This window comes from Peromyscus maniculatus, chromosome 1 (assembly GCF_049852395.1).
Source record: "Peromyscus maniculatus bairdii isolate BWxNUB_F1_BW_parent chromosome 1, HU_Pman_BW_mat_3.1, whole genome shotgun sequence".
Taxonomy (NCBI): Eukaryota; Metazoa; Chordata; class Mammalia; order Rodentia; family Cricetidae; genus Peromyscus; species Peromyscus maniculatus.
The window spans coordinates 98,550,742-98,576,045 of record NC_134852.1 but is presented as its reverse complement, the minus strand read 5'-3'; the positions used below and the strand labels follow the sequence as shown (position 1 = coordinate 98,576,045).

General features: G+C 34.4%; 1 protein-coding gene across 6 annotated transcripts in view; it reads right to left on the bottom strand.

Moving 5' to 3' along the window:
• Positions 1 to 25,304, bottom strand: part of Nox4 (NADPH oxidase 4) — a 126,292-nt gene that overhangs the window by 12,336 nt on the left and 88,652 nt on the right. For all 6 annotated transcript variants that reach the window (XM_006995719.4, XM_015989144.3, XM_076546686.1 and 3 more), the window contains 5 exons: positions 19,736 to 19,817; positions 9,881 to 10,000; positions 7,111 to 7,219; positions 4,514 to 4,582; positions 3,215 to 3,315 (listed from right to left, as the gene is read on the bottom strand). In XM_006995719.4, the coding sequence (XP_006995781.1) occupies positions 3,215 to 3,315; positions 4,514 to 4,582; positions 7,111 to 7,219; positions 9,881 to 10,000; positions 19,736 to 19,817 (481 nt within the window). The remainder of the gene's footprint in view (positions 1 to 3,214; positions 3,316 to 4,513; positions 4,583 to 7,110; positions 7,220 to 9,880; positions 10,001 to 19,735; positions 19,818 to 25,304) is intronic.

The following is a 25,304-nucleotide window of genomic DNA, read 5'->3' as shown; positions in this document are numbered from 1 at the left end:
CAATCATTAGTCAAGAAAATGCTCCCATACACCTGTGGGCCAATATTATGAAGGCATTTACTCAACTGTGGTTCCCTCTTCTCAAATGACCCAAGCTGGTGTCAAGATGACCAAAACCTAATCACCACTAAGACATGCACACTGGTACTCAAGAGCTTCTGTAATAATTCCTAACATGAATTAACAGTTGCCATCTCTTGGACATAGATAGTTTCATCTCAATTTTCAATCTATATCATATACTAAACAAAGGGATGTCACTGGTTTAATAAAAAAAAAATGAAAAAAAAAATTGTCCATCACAGAGTGTTAAAAAGCTGAATGTATGCATTAGTCATCTCTATTTTTATTTTGTTGTTTCAGTGACTTTTAAGTTTGAAGTTAACCAAAGGTTTTAAGTGAAACTTTCTATTTATGTGGTATTCATCCCCTATTATTTCCAACTGTGCTATATAAAACGCATTAAAATAATTAATTTCACATGCATGTCTTAATACACACAGCAAAGAGCAATTTATAGTGTGAACAGTAGCTGGTGCAATTCATTCTTCTTATGCCAATTTCACAAGAAAGGAACTAATAAACATACAAAATCATTTTAAAATATAAATTTAATGACAAATATTAAGTCCCACAAACTAATGGAAGGAGCTGATAATCTCGACCTGATTCCTTGTGAGAGAGCCAACACACTGGGGTATGGATTCAGAGTTGAGCTAAGGAAACTGCTAAAGTTTTTAGCAATGTGGAATGGAAAAATATAAAAGAATGTTCTCCAGAATTCAGTAAATAATAATGTAGTGTCTATACCAAGGGCCAGATAAGTCAGGCAAAATTATCACACCTAGTGTAGCTGACACTGGAGAATGATGGGAAAAGAATGTGTTCAAAACTAGGCTGACATTTTTTTACATTGTTCACCTTTACTAAAAACATGAATATTACAAAGTATCTCTGCTTTGATATAATAAATAACCACTCTCTCTTCACTTGAAAAGTAGTTTATCAAAGGAAAGAGAAAGCAACTGAAGGAATTTCAAACATGCCTTAACTTGAACCACATGGGTAGCTTTAATTCTTTATAAGTTTGGCTCCTTTGACTTCCAATTATAACTTCTGAAACAAAATCTCTGAGGGTGCAGTCATAGGCCACACTGAGTTAGTGATCTTTTCAGTACATCTTATCAACCATGCATTCATGGCTTGGAGGTCCTCTATAAAGCTTTTGGTCTTTCAAGATGGCCTATGCACTTAGAATCAATAACCTCTGTATACATCAAAATGCATTTTTAAAATTATAAAATTTTCATCTACATTCATCTAGCATATAATGGAATTTCAAAAAAAATCATGCATATGACTGTGGTCCCATAACATGGAGACAAACTAAAAAATTCTTGATGATGAAAATTATTGTGTATGATATATAATACTTGATGATAAATGAGCATGTTTGTATATATTTTTTATACTGCACATTTTGTTATTGTAGAGTATACTCCTTTTACTTTCTTTCAAAAGAGAGTTACTGTAAAACTGCAGCAGCCTCAGAAATGTCTGGTTTACTAAGACTTTTAGCTACATTATTTTCTCTTGTGCTTCCTTTAAACTTATATCGCTTTATTGATAATAGCACTGGGAACACTGGACTCTATTCTATGTCTATCTAAATAAACACATGTATAGATAAACTCATATAGAGATCTGGAGATATGTCACATATTATAAGCATGTTCGTTTGCTTTAATACCCTTTCTATATAAAAATGTATTATTAAAATTATAAATTATTCAACTACATTCTTTCACCACATAGTGACATTTCAATCAAAGATTAATCAAAAACATGATTGTGGTCACATGACATGAAAACAGAATTAAATTTCCCCTCACCTAATGATACTACAGCTGTCATTAATATATAAGTACAGCACATTGTTCATGAGTTTGTGCTCAATTTGATACAGTTTGACTGTTTTGTGAACCATATAATATACTTCTAATAATAATTATAATATTATCATAATGAGATAATAATTAATAATAATGTATAGTAATATATAAGTATGCATTACATGATGCTTTCACAAGGATGAACATCCCCAGTGATACACACCTCCAAAAATGTCTATATCACTAATTGAATGTACATATTAGTTATCACAAGGAAAAATATTAGCCAATGAACAAGCTGTTCCTAAGGTACTTTAAAAACAAAATTATAATTTATATGCCTACTTGATACAGAAGTGATATCAATTTAGCAATGAAGGTATAACTTTTTCAATTATAAAAATAAATCAGATTCTGAGAGAATTCAATGGGTTAATGAATTAAACAGCAATTCAAATTTTAGGTAAATGTACAATGTCCAAATGCTATCTAAGAGTTTATGCAAGCACCATTTTTTCAACCAAGGAGTTAATATATTTCTATACCAGCATATATGTTTAAAGTAATTAATAATGAAATGTCCACATCTGCAAAATGTTTAGTACAACTTATGAAAGATCAAAAAACTAAACTCATGTTATAAACTTAGATGTTTATGGGCAAAGTTTTCGAAAGTATTTTCCATAGTTTATGGTAACTGCACTTCACTATTGTAAATTCAGTGATGACCCATGGACTGGTTTGTCTGTTCCAACGTAAATACCTTTCCTTTCACAGTTAGTTCTTCAGATCACAGTCACATCTATAACATTATGATTCTTGATAAAACTACAGCTTGTAAGAAGGAAAAATGCATTTGGAAATAATTCTTGTTTGAAGAGTTAACCTTAAAATAAAATCTTTGAAAAAAACTTCAGTCTGATAGTAAAGTACAAAAATGTAATTTCTGAATGTAACTACTGTTATATGTATTGATGATGTTCCCTTGTTCACCAAAATGACATTGAAAATCTTTTACCCTGAATTGTTTGAAATACACCCTGAAAATAAATATTCAAGTTAAAGTGAGCACACAGATCTAAAAGTAGGTAGGTGAATCTAATTCACCAAGTATTTCTAAATTAATTTTTAATTATTCAGTATTCCCAGCTTTTAGGGTGGTAACTAACTTATGTCATCTTTTGATTGAAACTGAATGTTCAAATGACTTTGTAATTTGTAAACACAGTGGCAATTCATCTTTAAACATTTCATGGGATGGGCCAGGAATATTTTAATTTGATCTTCAGTCTCATGTCAATTTTATGAGGTACATTACTTACCCTCTGTTACATTTTGCTATTTCATCAAATAAAAGCTTCCACCGAGGGCGTCCAATAAAAAGCCTAGAATTCAGTGTGTGATATTTTTCTCCAATTATCTTCTGTCAAAAAAGAAGCACATGTTTTATAAGACATAACTTTCGATAAATAGCGCATTTCTCTTATATGAATTCACCTAGCCTATATCTGCTTTCCAAATTCCTATGACAAAAGGTAAGAAATGGAAATCTGTGAAGTACAATTATTTCAAAATGCCACTTGCATTTTCTTCTCCTTTAAAATTCAGTATCCTTTTGAATGTCATTTTTACAAATTGCTGACATACCTAGATCTTAGTTATTTGCATCATTTTTAATGAATTTAAAGTAAGATAAAGAACAAATTCCAGTTCATCACATTCCTATTAAATAGGTTCAAAATTAAATGTCCTGCCATATGTTTGTACCTAAGTACAGTTATCATATTCTACTCATTACATGAGTAAATTAACACAAATTGTTATCACAAATTTAGGGAAATAACTCTAGACAAGACATCCCAAGACAGTAGAGTTCTAAATCTCCACCCTATCAACCAATGATGGTTAATGGGATCATTCTTGCAAAGAATAAACACTGCTTCTTAATTGACAGTGAACAATCAGAGGGAAATCACACACACACAAATACACACACACACACACACACAAATACACACACACACCGAGTTTTTTTTTTTTTTTTGTAATTCTGGAAATACAAGATTTACACCATTATACACCAAGATTCCCCACATTATACAGCTATCTGATATTTTCAAACAGTTTGTTTCACATCAAAATATAGACACTAATAGCAGACTAATTGTACCAATTAGTTTAGATGACACAAAATGATATAAGGAAAATCCTCAGCATAGTCGCTCTTATAGTAAACAATGCATGGTGGCTCTGTTTCTATGTCAGATTCCTCTGGGATGGAATAAGTTTAATTGGGTATGACTTAATCTTTTCTCACCATAGCAAACCTTCCCTCTATGGAAAAGGAGGTCTCCCTAGAAATACAGAACTTGAAATAACCCCAAAGAGGAAAGATGGAATTAAAAGGTTTGCTTCAGCGTGCTGTGTGGAGAACTGAAAGGCACAACAGGCTTGACTTCAAGGACAAGCTACGAGTTTCCTGGACAGATTCCAACAGAGGCTTTCCTCTAGGAAACCTCTGCTCAGACCTTCTGCAAAAACTGTCTTCCAGCACAGCTCTTCTAGTAAATTTTCTGTTATCAAGGGGCCCATTTAATTAACAAACACATGCAGCCACATACCTGTATTCCATCTGTTTGACTGAGGTACAGCTGGATGTTCACATAGTCAGGTCTGTTTTCTTGCCAAAGCTGATAAAACATAAAATTGAAAAGACTCATTTAAGTTCTTTCCAAGTACTCAGTTTCTACCTAGCATATGTGACTCAATAACACAAGAGATAATTTGGCTTATCATAGTAAATATAATAAAACACAAGTATTCATGGAGTTGATAGGTGATTAAAAAATACACAGACACACAGATGACAGGTGACAGGTTCTTACATTCCTAACTTGCTCTGATCTACTGCTGATATTTAGGGGTGGTGGTGGTGGTTGTGGTGGTGGAACAAAACAACCATCTACACTTAAAGACACATCATAAACCATGCTAAGCACTATCTTATACCTGTAAATCCTTTATTTTATTTTCTACAAGGCCCTACATTTTAATCCATGCCTTCACCCAGCAAAACAAGGAATTTTCATTAAAAAAAGACAATAGGGATACAGAATTTTCATGATATGAAAACAAACCTGAAGAAGAAAAAGTAAACCTGTACCCATGCTTTACACTCATCCACTGCTGACTTTCCTCAAGGAAAACTGAATGAGGCAAGAGATACACTGGCAAAGCAGTCATCTAGAAAAAGTGAAACACCAGCTTTTCCTTTTCCTCTCTCACCTGGAAACGATTATTCCACATTAACTAACTACAAAGTGAACTATTCCAAGTACCTCATGTAAATGGTGCCATAACGTATTTGTCCCTTCACATGTGGCTTCCATTACTTCAATTATCAGAGTATTTCCAGGGTCCAACCAAGTTTTAGCATGTGTGGGAATCCTCTAGTTTTTCAGGTTAAATAATTTTAATGTATAAATACACTGCATTTTGTTTTTCCATTAGGCATATATGAGATGTTTGCATATTTGGAATATTGTGAATAATGCTTCTAAGACCACTTTGTAAGAGTCTACATCTCCAGTAATACTAGATTTGTATTTAAAACTCTTTTTTCCAAACAAAAAGTCTGCTTTGCCTAGAGTACTACAGGCACCCACACATACATGAATACAGATGCATGTATAAAACACGTGCACACACACCCCTACATAGGCACACATGCACACAACTCTCCTGTTGCATCTCTTGCCTTTTCTTGTTAAAGACCTCCCCTCTCTTCTTCTATTGCATTAAGCATATGACTGAATGGCAGCACTTCCTGGAATGTTGGGTCCCCTGTCTTGACTTTGTTACCAAGATTTTTGACTAGTCTGTATCATAAGAGCACTTGGTTTGGTGGACATACTTAAACACACTCCTTAAATAAACAGACCCTCTGTCAACAATATTGATATGCTTCTAATTTCCTTTTCTTTTTGGCCCAAATTGGAATCACAGAATTAGAGAATCCTGCACATTACTGGTTTAGTTGTCTATCCTACTACTAATACAATAAAGATAAAAAGCTTGGCTTTATTTTGTTACCTGATAGATCTTTAGCTCCTAAGACAGATCCTATTCACAGTTGATAGTTAATGATATTTGCTGGATGATATCAAGACTGACTCCATGAAGAAAAACATATTGCAATGAAGCATGTGAATGATAATCAATGAAGAACTTTTTACAGTTACAAAGAGGCCATAATTAAGGAATTGATAAGTAAGTCAGTAACAGGGAGCCATGAACTTCTCCATATCAGTAAAGACAATAAATTGATTCTATGCTTACTCAGAAAAACAACATTTAACATGTAGCAATAAGCCAGGCAGTGATGGTACATGCCTTTAATCCCAGCACTCGGGAGGCAGAGCCAGGCAGATCTCTGTGAGTTCGAGGCCAGCCTGGTCTACAAAGCAAGATCCAGGAAAGGCACAAAGCTACACAGAGAAACCCTGTCTCAAAAAAAAAAAAAAAAAAAAAAAGATGTAGTAGTAAGTTTTAAAATAATTTGAAGAAAAATATAAATAATATGCTAGAACTTTCATAATTATAGTGACATAGACTTGGTAGGTAAATTAGCAAGAGAGATTTAACTTTATTCAATAGATTTGATGTATCTGTAGCAAGTACTTCACATGTGTAATACTGATAGAGGTTTTACATATACAATTAAAATAAATATAGGTATAAAGGAATGCAAAGTACTACTGGTAGGACAGGTGAAGAATGCATATCATTTCTGAGTAAGAAATGAAAAAAAAAAGACTTTTAATTGTGTATAGTGGATCAAGAAACATGCTGACTATAATATTAAAACAAAAATATGGGACAAATTTATTGTAACTGAGCTCAGAAGATCCTGTAGTGTCTCTGATGGTCCTTTCATCTCTCTTCTCTCATCCCTTCTAGCTATGTGCATGCACAACTATGTTGAGTGTTTTATGTTATAATGCAGAAATTCATGTTCAGGTATGTTATAGAAAGACATATATTAATAAACATTCACATCTCAGAAGGTGTAAGTCTGCTTTTATTAGATGTTACCTTTTGTTTTAGATTTAAGAGATTTTTTTATTCTACAGCAAGCATTTTTTGCTTTTAAAATATAAAAATAAATACTGTTTAGAAAATGACGTAAGTAAAAAAATAAAAACCATCCTGATGTTACCTTGTTATGCAACATACAGAGTAAGTCTGCAAACCACTGGAATGATTGGATGTCTCTGCACACCCAGATAAAGTACAGTCTTCTTAGCTTGTACGGCTTCCAGTCATCCCTTTAAAATCAATAGAGTGAAGCTGTGACTGGTACTGCATAAACAGTACAAAATCCACATATTCTCAAAGAGTTTCATTCATAAGGAACCAACAGGGAGCAAACAAACACACCCAAAACCCAGCTACTTCCAAGTCAGTATGTTACACAATATTTACTGTTACTGTCCGTTATGGTAAACAATACATTGACTTACGATGTCACCAACTGCTAAATTTGTTAACATTATATACCCATCACCTGTTTCCACTTCAAGACCAGAAATTGAACTCTTGGATCAGAAGAACACTGGCTCATGAGTCCCAGAAAAACAAGCTCTCTATTCTAGTGAACTGTATCATTGTGCAGGGATCAAAAGGTCATTTCATTCGGACTTGCCCTCACTTTTAGGCAAAAACCATTCCAAAAACTTGGTTGTTTATCCATTTCATAATAATCATTTAATAAAGATTTCACAACCACACACTATGTAATACATTCCAGTCACTTTCAATTCCAAGTCTGGATGCCTACTTATGACTATGAAGCAGACTTGAGGTTAAGAAAATGTTCCATTTTTCATAATACTAAGTATCAAAATAACTTGTAATGTGCTGTCAGAAACAAATGATTTCTGGATTGGAACATGCTTAATTTTGTAAGAGTCTCCAACATGTCTCCAAATCACATCCTGTATAATATTTGAAAGTGAAATAAAATATTATTCAAAAATAGCTTTCATTTATGAGTTTTGGTCTAGATGTGTAGCCCAAGCTTATCTATTTGAATTCTTGACCCTCCTAACTAAGCCAAAGGAATATTGCTGCTGCAGCTGCTGCTGATGTTGCTACTGCTGTAGCTGCTGCTTCTCCTCCTTCTCCTCCTCTTCCTCTTCCACTTCTCTGGAAAGAAGAAGGCTGAGTCAGGAGACACCAGCCAGATACCCAAGGAGCAGCATGTAATGGGACACAGGTAAAGCCAGGGAACGTGTCTGTACATAGATTAATAGTTAAGGGGTAATTTGAGATACAAGAGCTAGCTAGCAAAAGGCTTGAGTCATGGCCATGCAGTTATAATTAATATAAGCCTCTGTGTGTTTATTTGGGGAATTTGAGTGGAGGAGATTTGTCCAGACAGCCAGCAGGCCAGGACACAGGAAATCTTCCAACTACAGGATTAGAACATGTTTTTTTGTAGGAGTCTCCAACATGTCCCCAAATCACATCTTGTAAAATATTTGAAAATAAAATAACATATTATTCAAAAATAATTTTCATTTATATTATGTGTTTTAGCCAACTATGTAGCCCAAGTTTATCTATCTTGAATTCTTGACCCTCCTAACTAAGCCAAAGGAATATTGCTGCTGCAGCTGCTGCAGCTGCTGCTGCTGTTGCTGCTGCTTCTTCTCCTTTTCCTCCTCCTCCTCCTCTTCTTTTTAAAACATTCCCTCACACATTTTAACGTGAATTTTGTCTACTTGAGACGTTAATGGAAGCGATCTGGAAGCACCTTTTTGCTGTCACTTTCTGTTTTTATGGTGATGAATTAACCTTTGTTTATAATTCTGGAACTAAAATACTAAGAATATTTCCCAGTTGGGCAATCTCAACTTTGACATTTCTTTTCTTCAGTCTGTTCCAAATTTGCTAATAAATGAAGGGATGAGGTGATGATATGTTCATCATCTTCTTATAAAATTTTTTCCTGATCATACTCTTATATTACCCCAGACGTTTGTTTTTATACTCTTCAACTTTTTTTGGCTTATAAGTTTTCTTTTATTAAGTTCTTTCAAACATGTATATTTAATGCATTTTGGTCACGCTCCCCCCAATCCTATCCTCTCTCCCTCCATCACTATCAGCTCTCCTTACTTTCCTTTCAGTTCTTTACCTAAATTCATGACTTTTGGTTTTGATCTGTGATCCATTTAATTTAACCAAAGCCATTTGTGTGACCACAGGATTAAACTGTCCATTGGAGCCTGACAATGACTCTCTCTCTCCCTGAGTCTATCAGTAGCATGTAGTTTGGCAATGAAGGGTAAGACCACCAGAGCCCCTCCTTCATCCACACCTTACTATTGATATACTCATTCTTCTGCAGTCTCAGAGAGGCATAATTGCAATTTTGTATTATCCAAAAGAGGACATTTCAATCAATGACTCTATAATCTGTTTTCTTTCTGCCTCCCTCTTCTAAAATACTGATTCTTAGTTTTTCTTTGTGTTTGATATTTTCAGAAATAATCCACTGTATCAATTTGTTACTTTATTTTAAGTTGCCCTGATTGAATGTAAACTTTCTAACAGAAGAGTCTACATTTTCATTTATTGTTTTATCCCCAGCAACTCTAAGATTAATTGGCATAAGATCACCCCAAAATAATTTTTGACCAAATGAATAAACAATGGTACCACCCTGAGGTCAAGAAAGAGGTCTGGAGGTGAGTAACTCTTCACAGGAAAAGAAGATGGATTTCTTTTTACAGGGAGCATGCTGGGAGCTACAGACCATGTACTGAGAGTTACTGAATTTTTCCCTTCACTAATTAGGAAATGGAATTTCTTGGATAGTGAGAGGGAAAACTCTCTAAAAAACAACTTTCTATGTAAAGTAGAACTGTTAGAATATTGGTATTTCTCTATTTATAGTAATAAAATAAATCAAAGTGACATACAGCAGAGTGTTTAGTATCGATGCGAATGGAGTGACCCCAATGCCCCCGGCCACACAGAGGCTAACTTCATAGTTCAGCGACTCTTCAAATGGACTTCCAAAAGGACCATCAACGTACAACCTAGGGAAAAAGGCAGACAAAGGTTGGAAAAAAGAAAATAAATTAATTTCCTATAACATTTACCATTCATGCTGAATCCAAATTCTATATATTATAATGGCTCGGGCCTTATTTCATTGTTTTTTTATAGTGACAAGTCCAAAAGAACAAGCAATCTGTTTAGAACTACTGGTAGTAAAACAAGAACTTCCTTCCACTTCTAAACTAAATAAAAGTTTAGGAAAGTGTAGGAAAATCTATTCTGCAAAAGTAGTGATCAGTTAAAGCTCTGGTCATATTTCATTGTAATAACTGACAAAATGAAAATACTAGTCTATTCACTATGTTGAAACTGAATAGTGTATCTTTCAGTAGCAAATACTCCACCAGACATGTTTACTCACATATACTCTATGGGGACAGAAAATCACATGAGGAGATTCTAACATTGTTCCCTTTCTTGCTCTAGTTAAATTAATAAATACAGGAAATAATGAAGAAATCACAATAGAAATTGTCGTTCCTTGGTGGGTGCTTACATAAGTGTGTGTGTGTATGTGTGTGTGTGTGTGTGTGTGTGTGTGTGTGTGTGTGTGTGTAATACTATCCTTAACTTCAAACAGGAATCATGAATTGTCTACTTAGTATCCATCCTTCTTTTCTTAATAACAGAACATTAATTTTATTCAGGGAAGCAAATGTCCAGTCAAAACACTGCATTTCTCAAATTCCATTCATTTGTTTTGACTGTGTGGTTATTTTGGCAGATGTTGTACAAGTGAATTTGGAACTGGAAAGGCTCCTTATGAAAAGCTGTCTCACTTGGGTGCTGTGATTCTTCCATTTCACCTTGCCTTCTGCATCCTCCATGTCTGAAAGGTTCACTTTTATGGTCAAAAGTGTTATCTGTGATGATTTTAAAATGACTGTACTTTTATGGTTTGTATCATTTCAGATATCTTGATAAGAAAAAAAGATAGACCCTATGTATATAAGACACTGCCATTTTATAACTTTTCTCTATTATTTATCTTTTCAAGTAGTATACCTGTATAGAAAGTTGTCTACATATCATTTATATTTGGGGGGCACTTAAATAAACAGCCACCTAAGACTATCACATGTGGAGTAAATGGTTAGGTGTCTGTCAAATTATGTAAAAATCAATTCATTAATAAACATTTCTTAGAATTCTGGGCTTCACAGTACTTACTCATTACTTATATGTGATGTTGCTTTTAACTTTTACACAAATGACTTTATTTTCCGGGTATCTGTGAGTGTTTTGGGTCATATGGATAGTTCTAGATACAAGCAATTTGTTATTTCTGTGACAAGCATATGTTGTTTCCCATCTTTGGTAACTAAAAACCATGTGTTGGCCCAGAAATGAGAAACAGACTGAATCTCTGCATTGTTGCTTGAAGGATGCCATCTTAGAGATTTACTGCATCCACAGAGGATGCTGCATCACATTGCACCACATTGCTGTGCTATTCCAAGGTTAACTGTTCACACTGACAGAACTTAGGCCACCCTAGGAAATACAGGTATGTTATCCTGAGAAAAAACTTGCTAATGTTGCTTTTGAAAAATAATGTATGTAGTGAAGGAAGAAATGAAAACCCCTTTTTACCTAAAGAAACAATCACCAAAGTTGATATGTGTAATGTAGGAAGACACTCTACTACTAAATACCTTACCTAATTATATATGTACAATTCTTATTCTATTTAACTTACACCTTACATTTACTCAACAAACATGAACTCTGTGTGAATTATGTGTATGATGATGATGTTTTTGTTTCAAGACCAACAATTACTTGAGACTCACCCTATAAATTTTTACATTTCAATCTGAATGCCACATCAAATGAGTGAAATAACAAATAAATTAATTGAATGCACTGATATTATATGAGGAGATCTTCTTGACAAACTTCAGCAATAATATTTATACTTTATTTCATCAACAAATAAGTGAGAGGAAACATGAAAGACTTTTGCTAATTGTCTGCTTCCAAAACAACACATCCTCCTCCCTCGCCACACAGCTCTTCTCTGGTGTTTTGTAATATCTTTGAACATGAACACTAGAACTTGAAGTTCCAGTCATTTACTAGGAATGAGATCACAGATGAGAGCTACTTGACCTCACTCAAATTCATTTCGTTCATCTATAAAAGAGACAAGATACGATGACACAGAGAAAACCTGTTAGGAATTGTAGAATGCAACACAAACATCAGTGATAGTTTCTACTTATGATATCAGTGTATAGTATGCTAGTCGGATGAGGCACAGCATAAACAGAAGAAATGGACTAAGCTCAAAACAAGACGGGGATGGTAGGGATTTGCTATGATGGATCTCTGAGAATCAGTAGCTTCTCATTTGAAACACTTTTAACAATTTGTTATAAATTGATATATTGAATCATAAGTCATATATATAAACGAGGTCCCATGTAATATTTTGAAACCTGAATTTACTATGAAATATTTTAATCAGCTTAGTCATATATAGTTCAAACGTTTATTGCTTTACTACTGTGAATATATTCAGAATCCTTTATATTATCTTTAAAAGTATACAGCACCCATTACCTTCTGTTACCTGACTGCACAGCAGCACAGAAGAACCTTTGATTCTTAACTGTATGTTAGTACTTTGATTCTTAACTGTAAGTTAGTATCCAATGCTAAGTCTCCCACCATTATACACACTACACACACACACACACACACACACACACACACACACACACAGTGCTCAACCAATGGTCAAGGGAAAGGATGATTACACAATCACTAGTCACCTGATGAGACCTAGTATACCTTGGCTTTCATTATTAATAGTAGTGGCCTTTAGTACCTAGATTTTACCACTGTTATATATGTGACAAGATTATAGAGATTAAATGCAAGTGTTCACTTCTACAAAACTGCAACTGAAATATGGACTTATTTTTAAAATTCAGTTGATGAATGATGAAACATTCTATTATGAAGAACAGCATATCTAAGAGAAGGAGCCATATATTTCCATGGCTCACCCCAAACTACATCTGCATACTCTACATTTTACTAAATGTTTTCCCTTAAATAGTTCCCACTCATATTTTCTAAATTGTTTGGTTGTTTGTAAAGATGGAGCTGATTAAACAGTTATTTGAAGTAGTTCTCAAAAGTCTTCTCTCCTGGCATTTGCTGTTGCCTCTCTAAATCAGACCGATATTACAGCAAATTAACGATGGATTGCCTCTGACAATCTGAGGAGAAAGATAGTTGTGTAATTAGGAAATGTCCTTATTTACTTTTTAAAGCAGAGGATAATCATGACAGTTCTGACTCCTCAGACCCTTCCAAGCACCAGGCCACTTGCTTCTAAGACTTTACCTTTTTGAATGCCACATGCAAGTTCATCTTTTCACAATGACTTAATGCTTCATTTAAGTAATGTGATATGCCTTGGGCTGTTTTGTACCACTGTAATAAAATTCCTGGTATTGAGTAATATATACAGAAAAGAAGAAAAAAAAACTCCACATTCAATTTATATTTCTACTTTATTATATCTTTATTATATTCAATATACATTTCTACTTTAAGTACCGAATAAGCCTTTTAACATGGAACTTTGATACATAGCATACTTTAAAAAATTATATTATTATTACTAATAGGATATTATTACTAATGACAAATATTTATAATCTGTATGCAACCATTTTATGCTATTATAAAGCATACTTTTAAAAATTATTTACATTTCTTTTTTTTAAGACTTGATATTTTTATTCATGTGTGTGTGTGTGTGTGTGTGTGTGTGTGTGTGTGTGTGTGTGTGCGCCTGTGTGCCTGTGTGCATGTATGCATGTCAAATATGCCACGTGTATGCAGCTGTCTTTGAGTGCAGAAGAGGCAGCAGAGTCCTTGGCACTGGAGTTACAGGTGATTGGTTTTGTTTTTGTTTGTTTGTTTTTTGAGGCTTCTCTTCTAAAATGTTTTGAATTAAAAAAAATCAACAAATATTTGAGTTTTAACTCAGAGCCTAAAACAAGATATCATCAAAATAAAAACTGTTTATTTAAAAGTTTAATCTGTCCCAGAAGCTGTACTGATTATTCTATACATACCTTCAATCCAGAATCACAAAATAAGTTACAGCAGGCAAAATAAATTTCCATTTTATTGTAATGGGAATTTAGACTCCATGACATCAAGAGATTTTTCCTAGACCACAATTTCTATTTAAAGAAAAGATCATTCCTAAATTCCTTTTGAATGTATCTCCAGTAGCCCTTTCCTTAATGACTAGACATTAATCATGTCAGTCAATCACCACTTATTTTGGTTAGGGAAATAAAGGGCACACAGTCCTAGACCATCCATCAGGTAACAATTTCTTCTTCATCTGGGAGAAAAATGATTATGATTAACTACTCCCCAGGAGAAGATGGATTTGCAGTTTAGATCACTCAGGAGATAATTACATCAGTAAAAGCCGTAAAAAGTGGCCAGGGAGCATTAAAAGCCTGAGATGGTCTTCAAAAACTGTCTTGCTTTAATGGATTGCAAACTAACATGTGCATCAGAATTTTTTGGAGGTCTTAATAAAACACACAGATCTGGGCCCTACCCCTAGATTCTCTATTCAAAGTTAGTATCCAGGATAAAAATAAGACATGAAGCACTAACAGCATCCCTGACACCCCCAGCAGAGCTGAACTGCTGCAGGTGATTATTTTACATACAGTGATCAGAGGAGGTCCCCGAAGCCCGTAACATTTGGATTAAAACTTTGTAGAGGACCGAGACTTAACCCAGTGGTAAACTTCAGTAAAACACTTGCCTACCTAGGAGGCGCTGAGCCTGGAAACACACAGGTACAAAAGAAACAAGCACAGACCTTGTTAGGAGATTTGGATAGCAAAATACACTTAAGGAAAGGAGCACTACTAGTAAATTGTTGAGAAATCCTTCACAAAAACCTTTCATCACTCAAGAGTCTATAAGGATAAACTTTTTCTGGGAAGGAGCTGCCCTAAAACAAGCATATTCTTGAAATTATATTCTTATATCCATTATGAATTAACACATTTAACTTAAGAATGGCTTTGAACTTACATTCATTTATAGAATATACTTCATCAACTGTTTCTGAGGACATAGATTAACTCTGATAACTTTCTGTTTGTCTAGAGCTGAGAATATTTTTAAAGAGTGATAAATAAACAATGTTATGTTAAAATGGGGTCGTTTCTACCCAAGGATATCAACGTGGGATATTTAAGATATTTTTTCTTCTTTCCATGTTGGGAATCAAAGACAAGGCTTCACACATGCCATGTAGCACTTTATCACTGAAACACAACCAACCTAGATTTTTAAGATCTTTTCACAAAGGAAGAGTTTCAGGACAATCTACTAGTCAGAAACAAAACCAAAGACCCCAACAAACAAAAACTTCATAAGCCTAAAGTCCACTCACACTTCAAGGTGTCTGGCAGGTAATAATAAGAGAGGAAGGACAACCTAGCAAAGCCAGTGTCTCTCAAGGATGCAGATGCCAAATCACACATGCACATCTCTTTAGACACACCTGCATCCTCAGACATCAGGCTAACCCTCCAGCCAGGTGACTCACATGGCTTCTCTGGAACCAGTTCTTATGAGTAAGTCTGAGTTACTCTGTCAGTCACTAAGGTGCCCTCTTGTTTGCTTATTGACTTTGAACTACTAGCTCCTTGACTTATTGTATCTCTTAAACAGAACCTTAATATGTTATCAGTTTTTTTTTTCAAAATCTGCTTCAGTTTTTGTAAAATCATTTGATTTTAGTGGTCTGTCAGGTTTCTAAAGTTCCAAAGACTGGAGAATTTAATTGTGACTTGAATCTCAGGGGCTGTGGAACTTACTACCTGCTAATATTATAGAGTAACTCCCTATTGACATATTGCTTCTCTAGGCTACAGAATACCAGTAGCACCAGGAATACTCATGATTAGATTCTACAAACAAGTCAAAAATTTACTATTTTCCGTTCTCTTGCCAGCTAGGTATTAGAATGCCACCAGTACAAATGTCCACAATGTAGGGATGAGAAGACAAGAGATAATAATTCTTGTTTTGTTTATTAATTTAAAAAGATTTATTTTATTTTTGATTTTGTGTGTTTGCATGTCGGTGTAGATATGTGCATGTTGCAAGTGCAGAAGTTTGTGGAAAGTCTGAGGTACTAGAATCCTTATAGACTGTTGTGAGCCACATAACGTGAATACTGGGAACCAAACTCAGATCATCAGCAAGAGCATGAAGTTTCTTTCTTTCTTCCTTTCTTTCTTTCTTTCTTTTTTTTTTTTTTTTAAGATTTATTTATTTATTATGTATACAGTATTCTGTCTGCACATATCCCTGCAGGCCAGAAGAGGGCACCAGATTTCATTACAGGTGGTTGTGAGCTACCATGTGGTTGCTGGGAATTGAACTCAGGACCTTTGGAAGAGCAAGCAGTGCTCTTAACCTCTGAGCCATCTCTCCAGCCCCATGAAGTTTCTTTCTTAACCATTGAGTCATTTCTATAGTCCCAACAATGAAAGGTAATATTAAAAGAGTCTATGTATTGTAAAGAACATCATGAATAGTTGTGGCTGTGGAAATTTCTAGAATAGCACCAATATCACATAGGCAGGGACACAATAGAAAGGGCTTCATCCTGACTAATCATCCTGCAAAGAGATCCTATGAACAGGTCTTCTTTCTTGGGAAGAACAATGCTCCCTGTGACAGTAAGTCGACCTCACACAGAGATTTCTTGCTGCTCTGAGGCAAGGCTTAGGGTTGAGAAAGTGCAGAATAGAGACAGAAATAAGGATAGGATGAGCATTCTTTATAAAGGCCAGGGATTTTATACCATTTTCTTCAATATCATAAAGCTGTGCAAAATACAATTAGAATAAGCACTGTGCCATCCTCAAATTAGTATAAAGAGGAAGCATCTCTGTTATTTCCAATCAAAATATAGGAGAAAAGAAAGTTACTCATAGAAACTGTCACTCATTTCTCTTCATGAGGACAGTAAAAAGGCTTGCAGTCACCCCAAATTCAGACTGCTCCATTTCTTTCCTCTTCACCTGTCTAGTCAGTAACCTCTACATTTTGTTAATTATGCCTCCAGACAGCCTATGATGGCAACTGAATATTTCATATCACCAGCACGTCATGGATCTTTTATGGCTTGCTACTTGAATGTGAAGTTTTTAAATGGAGATTATGTTTCTTACTTTTGATCCATGGTAAGCGTATGAAAATATAAATAAGTTTTTATTCTCATTGCCTAAAGCCTCCTCATGATTATCTACTGCCATCGTAACAAAGCCCAAATTCCTTTAAATGGCAAACCAGATTGAACCATCTTCATTTCTCTATATATTCTCCTCTCTGGAGTGTGCCTATAGATGTGTGTACCACACAGTTATCAAACAGATGGTGGTGTTCCTCAAGCATTCCAATGACTTCATATACTGTATACTCCTGGTTTTCACTAAATAACCTTGCATCTGGACAATTTTACTCAAGGACAAATTTAAACTTTATATACTTAGATGAGCACTTCTTTTTTCTTCTTAATATAATTCAATATTCTACATATGCCTCAACACATTAGTATGATCTATACATTAAGCTGACTCTGCTTTTCCCTCTGGGGATTCTAGGTCCCTCAAGTACATAAACTGTACCCTAGTCATTTTTATATTATTGGTAATTATGATTGGAGTGTTATGTGGTATGTATTCAATACATGTTTGATGAATGGTTGGATAAAAAGATGGAGGGATGAATGAATGGGAGTCAGTATAACATAATTAACTATAAGTTTGGATTACAGAGAACCAAGGACACCACATGACTTAGTCATGACACTTACTTGTTTTCTTATCAATCCTTTGACATAAAATATTGGAAACTAACAATAATAGGGAAATGAGAAAGATTTTATGGAATTATTCACTTAAAATGCATAGTATAATTCCTACATAAATATGTTCTATATGTTACTAATATTTCATTATTATCAATGATAATAAAAGTTTGGTAAAATTATATTACTCATAAGTGAACAAAAACTATTGGAGAGGGAGAATTTCTAGAAATAGAACTCTAGATACAGAGAAGAGAAAGGAAGATTATCTGGTTAAGAGATGAAACCTGACAAGGTCATCTGAGGACTAATGCTTTAGAGATATTACCCAATATTATCATTTGAAGATGTTTTTAAGCAGTCAGTTGGGAAATGAGACTGGGTTGAGACACAGATTTTACTGTCCAAACAATTAAGGTTGTTCTTTGGCAGTCGAGCCAAAGAACAATTCTGAATTCTATCATAAATAACATTCCTCTTCATAAGCAGTGAATGCTGAGGTAGGTGGTTAGCTGCTCACAGGGCTCAATCCTTGGGAAAGCGAGTGGAAGTAATTTCTTCCTGTGTTTTCACAATACCTTGTATATATCTGCAGTAAACCTTCCAGAGCTTCGGGGTCACATTTTGTTGACTTACTTATCCAATTTAATGTCCACTCTAAATTATGTCAAATCTCCTCAAACATTTTGCACATACAAGCTTTTTTTTAAGTAAGGACAAGAATATAAATCTAAAAATCCTTCAAATATGTATCATAAGCCAACATCTTTTCAGATCTAATGATGGTGACCCGAGCAGAGGCCGAGCAATCCACGTTGTTATTCCTGCTTCTTTCCTCTAAACTACACATCCAGATGTACTTTGCAGTACATGTTCTTTTTCTAAAGTCATTTGTTTTGTTCTTATAACCGTCACTTCTATTCAGGCTCTGAGAACTTCCATAGAGCAATGTCTGTGCTTGAGTTCTGGAGAGCAGATACCCCTGTTTTTGGCAATGGGTTAAATGAGAGTTCACGAATTTAAGGATGTGATTAAGAAACTTTGTTAAATTTTAGAACAGTATTCCTCAGAATCATTAGGAAATGCTTTTCAAATGGCTTTCCCTTAGTATTCCTTTCTCTATGTTGTCTTTCCTTCACATACACAAACAGACATTTCATTAATAAATCACCTTTTCTACTTCATGGGTATTTTTCTCCCTAAGAATGCATTTTTATATTCTCTGTTTGTTAGATTTTTCATGTTCAAAGAATGCTAAAGATTACAGGAAGCCATGCAACCTAATTGGAGTCCACCCAAATTCCCAAATCTTACAACATATATTAGCTAGAGAATTATGTGTATATGTTGGGTATGGTTTGCTCCATAGATATTGCCCTTTGTATGTAAAATAAGGTAGACAATATATTTAGGTCATACGACATATTTCTGACCAAAAAAGTTCATTACAATGAATCAACAAAAGAATTAAAAAATCAAGGACAATCTCTATGTAAATACTCCTCCTTTAATTTAAAGAATAGAAAATAGAGAATAAGATGAATAGCTACCCACTGATGATACAGCATCACTATAGAGGAGGCTCATTGCTTGCACAGAGAAGCAACTCCCCACTCACAGCTCAGTGTACTTAGAAGCAGAGCTTGGTCTTCTGCATCATTTGTGAAGAGCCAAAGGTCATACATTACAAGTGAGATCCTAATTGGTTAGGCTAGGTCACTCAGGAATTTTACAAATCCCACAGAGCAATTGTACTGCACCTTCCTTGCATCAGTTTCTGCCAGCATTTGACCCTTCCCTTCTCAACACCCAGGGAACTTCCATTACTTACTTGGGGTAATTTCTAGATTGAATGAAGGGCAGAATCTCAGAGTCTTGGCTAGATGGAGGCAGTAGTAAATCTCGGAATCGTTCTGTCAAATGAAAAAATAATAATAATATCAACTGTGAAAAATCAGTTATGAAAGCACTTTCAAAAGAAAATTGGTTCTTTCTACTCTCTGCATATATTTTTATGAATAAAATAATATAGTAACTGAAAATATTTTAAAAAGTATATTCTTTGGTATGGACTTGTAAAATCTTGTCACTGAAAGGTCAGAAAACAGACATATGACATTAAATGTAAGAGTTGTACACTGTTACTAATTTGGGTAATATGAATTAAAAAACACCAATCATAGCTCTCACATTACATGGCAGGCATTTGGTAGAAATTAGTGTCGTAAGATCAATGTTAGGACCAAACATGTCATCATACACTGCCAATAATAAAGCAGTTACAATAGCATGAGAGAGTGATTTAGGACTGTCCTGGGAATGTGAACTTTGCATTGACTATTGCCAAGTATTTCCTTTCCATAACCTGCAGCAACTTCCACATGTGACTTGGTAGCAAGTATGAGGGTATTCACAGCAACATTTTTGTAATAACCATAAACAGAAATATCTAAATTTCTCATAAACATGAGAATGAGCAACCTGTACTTTATCCATATAATAGAATATTTACTAATTGAAGTGAAGCTGAATGCTTTCACTTGTAAATAAAAACTGAATCACGTTAATAAACTCTTGAGGGGGAAATACACTCAATTATCATTTTATCAAGACAGAAAGCAATGAATTAATGCACTTTTTTAGCACATTATATATAAACCCAAAGAAACCAATGAAAACAGGAACGATGTAGTCAATTACATTTCATGTTAACTTTTAAGAAGAGATAGAAGTATTCAGTAACAGAGAAGCAAAAAAGTCACTGTAATTGTTAATACTTCATATGCACTAATTATGTTATAATGAATGTTTCAAATGTACTAATTACTATTAAATGTACTAATTACACTATCATGATAACTAAATGAATGAATTTAGAGTAATCAAATGAAGAGAGCAGGCCATGAACTAAGATTTAGATTAATGGACTTCGGGGCATTTAATGTTCAAAATGAAGGCAAAGAGGAAGTATGACAGAAGAGAGGGATGAATCCTGTCTAATGCTATCTTAGCAATACTAACACTGCCTAGCTGCATGCTGTAACAAAAACTGGGTAAGGTAAGCTATCATGATTCATTAGAGAATAGTTGGTCACTATCAACCAGGAAATCCAGAGAATGAGTACTCTGACCACTTACACAATCAAGCTGCAGTAGTGTGCTAAACTAAAATTGCTATGCTGCTGCCCATCCATTACAGTAAAGGTGATGAGCACTCTCCCTGAAACAGTAAAAATCAACGCTTGGTCACCGTGCTCCTTCCCAGTGACAGAACGTTATATGTAAAGTCACTGTAAGAATAAGCAGAAGGTCACACAGTATTGCTGAGAAAAGGGGCATACAACTTATTTTCACATTGCGCAACCAGAATCATTTCACAGGTTTCCATTTTGTTTTTGTCTTGTCACTTGGTCTACACAACACACTTGGAGGGGAAGTAGAAGGATCCAAGAATGGCATTAGGTTTCTGGGTCTATGCGGAAGTGTAGAGTTCCAAAGCTACAGTACCCATTTTTTTCCTCTTGTGTATTTACTCTTTAATTCGAATCCACATTTTTGTAAAATAAACTAATATTAACTACTGTTTTATTGTTATTTTTTTATCTATGAAGTTAATACTTTTTCCAATGAAATGATAATAGCTATTTTTTGAAATTTGTATGTTTTCTTCTTTTAACATTATTTCTTTTATTATTTAGGATTAAAATTAAACCATTTCCCCTTCCCTTTCTTCCTTCCAAACACATCTATTTACACCCTGTGGTAGATAGCTGTTCTGTCTATGACCTTGAAGCACCAATCCTAGAGATGCAACAGGTAACTGCTCCACCTGTCTATGATTTTGAGGTGCATGCCCCTGGGGCATGGCCTCTCATTGGATCCCTAAGACCTGAGATGCACTTAGACATCTCTAACCTCCCCCCCAACTCCATCACAGGACTTGGATGCAGGATTGATTCAAGAAGCCAGAACAGTATTCCAGAACCTGTGTCAATTATGTTCTGTACACTGAGATTTTCCCCTTAATAAATATTTTGTCCTTTAAACAGACTCTGTGGATTTCTCGCTATAATACCCCTTGCTCTCTTTCAAATTCATGGCTTCTATTTTTTGATGATGCATGACCTTGACTTTTATTTTAAATTAATACTTTGCAGTTTACCAGGTTCCAAGTATTTTAGCCATTCAATCCTTTTCTAAAATATATCCTAAAAATAAAACTTAAGACCAAAAGAACTCAAGAACTTTATTTATTATGCAAAAGTATGTTTTGTCTAAAAGGTATAGCAGATTCATTGGGAGCTAAAAGTATGAACTGAAATTTGGAGAATGATTTCCAAGCTACCTTAAAACCAAAAAAGTGAATTCTTAATGCATTTTATTCTGCTCTAAGACATTATTTTCCCAGTCTCTTTTTATATATGTCTCCAAACCATCTGATTATAAAGCCAGGGTTAAAAGTTTCTGGTTATAATACTGTAGAAAGAAGTAACAATGTACAAACATAAGCATAATAAATTCAAGGAATCCTAAGTGAACATTATCAAAAATCTTTCAGCTGTCATGCATGACTGTTAAGAAAAGTTCACAGATGCAAAATACATATGCACTACCTTGATATTTTGTCTTTTTAAAATTTTTATTATTATATGAATAGATTCCTAAATGTGATCACATTCCCCCCTCTATTCAAGTATATTCACTGCCTATGTTTGTTCTTTATAAAAATAATGATAAATTATGTGTGATACTTTAGCCTCTCAGATTCCTGTCATCAATTATCAGCTGCCATCTCATTCTTCATCTGATTCCCCAGAAGACATTTTAGTTTTCATTTGCTGAGAAAGAAAAGTAAAACACTACTTCTCATGCAGCAAAATGCCAACTCAACGTGCATTCTCAGTTGACACATGCTTTCCTTAGAAAACAGCAGTTTTCCAACATTACTGCTCAGACCTTTCACAGGGCATCTTAGAGGAAGTTGTTAAAGCCACTGACAAGAACCAAGGGACTTGTTGCCAAGCCACTGAAATGAGTTGACTAATGAGGTAGAGATGTCTGGAGGTGATTTTCCACCAGTTGAGATTCCTTAATTGACACAAACGTCTACAGACTTTCAACTTCTTTTTTCTCTCTAGCTCAATCAACAATAAAGGCCTGGAGGACATCCTATACATAATTATATTAATGTGCACAGTATAGATAATCATTTATGACACAATATAGCTAATTATTCAAGAAAAAAATATTTCCCAATTTAGAAATTTTGTTTTGATACTTTTACTATGTCCCAGTTTCATGTTACCTTTCAGAGAAAGTGATCAATCTTCCAAGTACTGGCAATGTGTAGTATATTAAATACAACAGGGATTTGTGTAATAACAATAAAAAATGAAAATCTATTCCTGTTATTAAAATGAAAGATTCCTATCACCTCAAAGAAGAGGAAGATGAAATGATTTAAGAGAAAAAACATGACACTAATGAATGCTATTCCTTTAGAACCTAAGAAGAGTCTTTTGATTACAGAACTTAATTAGTCTCCACAGTAACATCCTGGGAAGGAACTTATTTGCTGGAGAGACCCTGTCAGACAGATTTTAGCAACTTCAGATCATTGTGCTTCTGTAGGTGGTCTTTTTTCCTGTCAGCCTCACCATTATCTCCAATATAAAAATGAATGCTTCACTTACTTTGAATACTCAACCATCAGAGGCAAGGAAGAAAAGCTATGTAAAGCATCTCTCAAAGGTAAGAATATTGCCACAAAAAATGAGACACTTCTTATATTAATACATACAATTTTATTATTTTTCTTTTAATCTTTATAGTACATCTAATTTGCCAGTTTTAGTTGTCCCTTTCAAAAAGCACCCAAAGCAAATCCTGAAAGGACATTGAAGTTCCCCATGGCACATTTGATCTTAGTTATAAAGCTAAGTGGAATAAGTCAGGCATACAAGAAAATTGCAAGTAAGAGCCAGCCGTGGCTACACAGTGTGATTCCATTTTGAAAATGCATTTAAAAAATTTAAAAAGAGAAAAATAAATGGAGGAATATAACAGTATTAGAAGTCATGTTGTCAAGGAAACAGACACTAGCTCCAGACATTATGAAATGAAATTGTAAAAGTGATTCTATTATGATACTTATGAGATCTTACATTTATTTTTTAATATAGAAAGTAATTATGTCAGTATAGATATGTGAACTTTGAGCTTTATAGCCAACTACAATGCAATGAGAGATATCTAGGATTGCTAAAATATTGCTGTGTACCTCAGGAAGCATTTCCAGATAGGATCCACATGTGAGAAAACCAGAGGGTTTGGGGGAAATGCATGGCTGGGAGAGTGAAATGTTAGTGACACTTTCCAAGAAGCTGGCACCCTGGCTGAAAAAAGAAGTCTGAGGAAAACAGTGTTTGCAGCCTGTGCACTGTTTTTTTCTGAGTCAGCTCTCACACTGTGCTGCCACTACACTCCAGCGGCTTCACCCCTTTGGTGAACCATCAACACCAGCATCTTTCCAGGGAGCTTCAGGCCTGGATTGAGACAGCTGAACTTCCTGAACTGGGGAGCTACTTGGTTCTCTGCTATAGTGTTTAGACAGCACTTGTTGGATCACCTAGGACCTGAGGAATAAGCCTGATCTTTCAATCAATCTATGTATCTATATTTATATCTATATCTATATCTATATATATATATATCATGTATCTTTATCTATCTATCTATCTATCTATCTATCTATCTATCTATCTATCTATATTCTATTAATCATTTATCTCCTGCTATCGATCATTTATCATCTGCCTATTAATGTATATATATAGATACAAATTCTTTTGTTACTTTTTTATACTGTGGTATTTTTTACAGTGATTTTATAATGAATGATTAAATTATTTCATAACACTGAGAAATCTTTCTTTGTGTATACTTTGCAGTACTCAGAAGCAAGAGATTATAATAGAAATGATATCTAACAAGAAGATCTTTGATATTCTCATCAATTCAAAGACACAGGAATGTATCATTGCAATATGGAAATATATGCATTTGATTGTTTGTAGTGGTCATTTCATAGGATATACCAAATGTTATATTGTATACATTGGCTATACACAATGAATCTATTAAATAAAGAAAAAAAAACTTCCTTGTGAAAAAAAATAAGTAAAACACCCTAACCTCATCAGAAAGCATGAATTCTCAACCTACGTCTTTAGTCTTTTCGTCTTGATTTTCAAAGTCAGTAGAAGAGCATACGTCTACCTGTCTCTGCTTGCTTTGGATGGCTTGATTTATGCCTGCCTCCTGACACCCTGATCCATGTAGTAGTTGTGTCATGTTTGTATCTTTTCATTAAATAAGAAGAAAATAGCTAGTTGTGATGT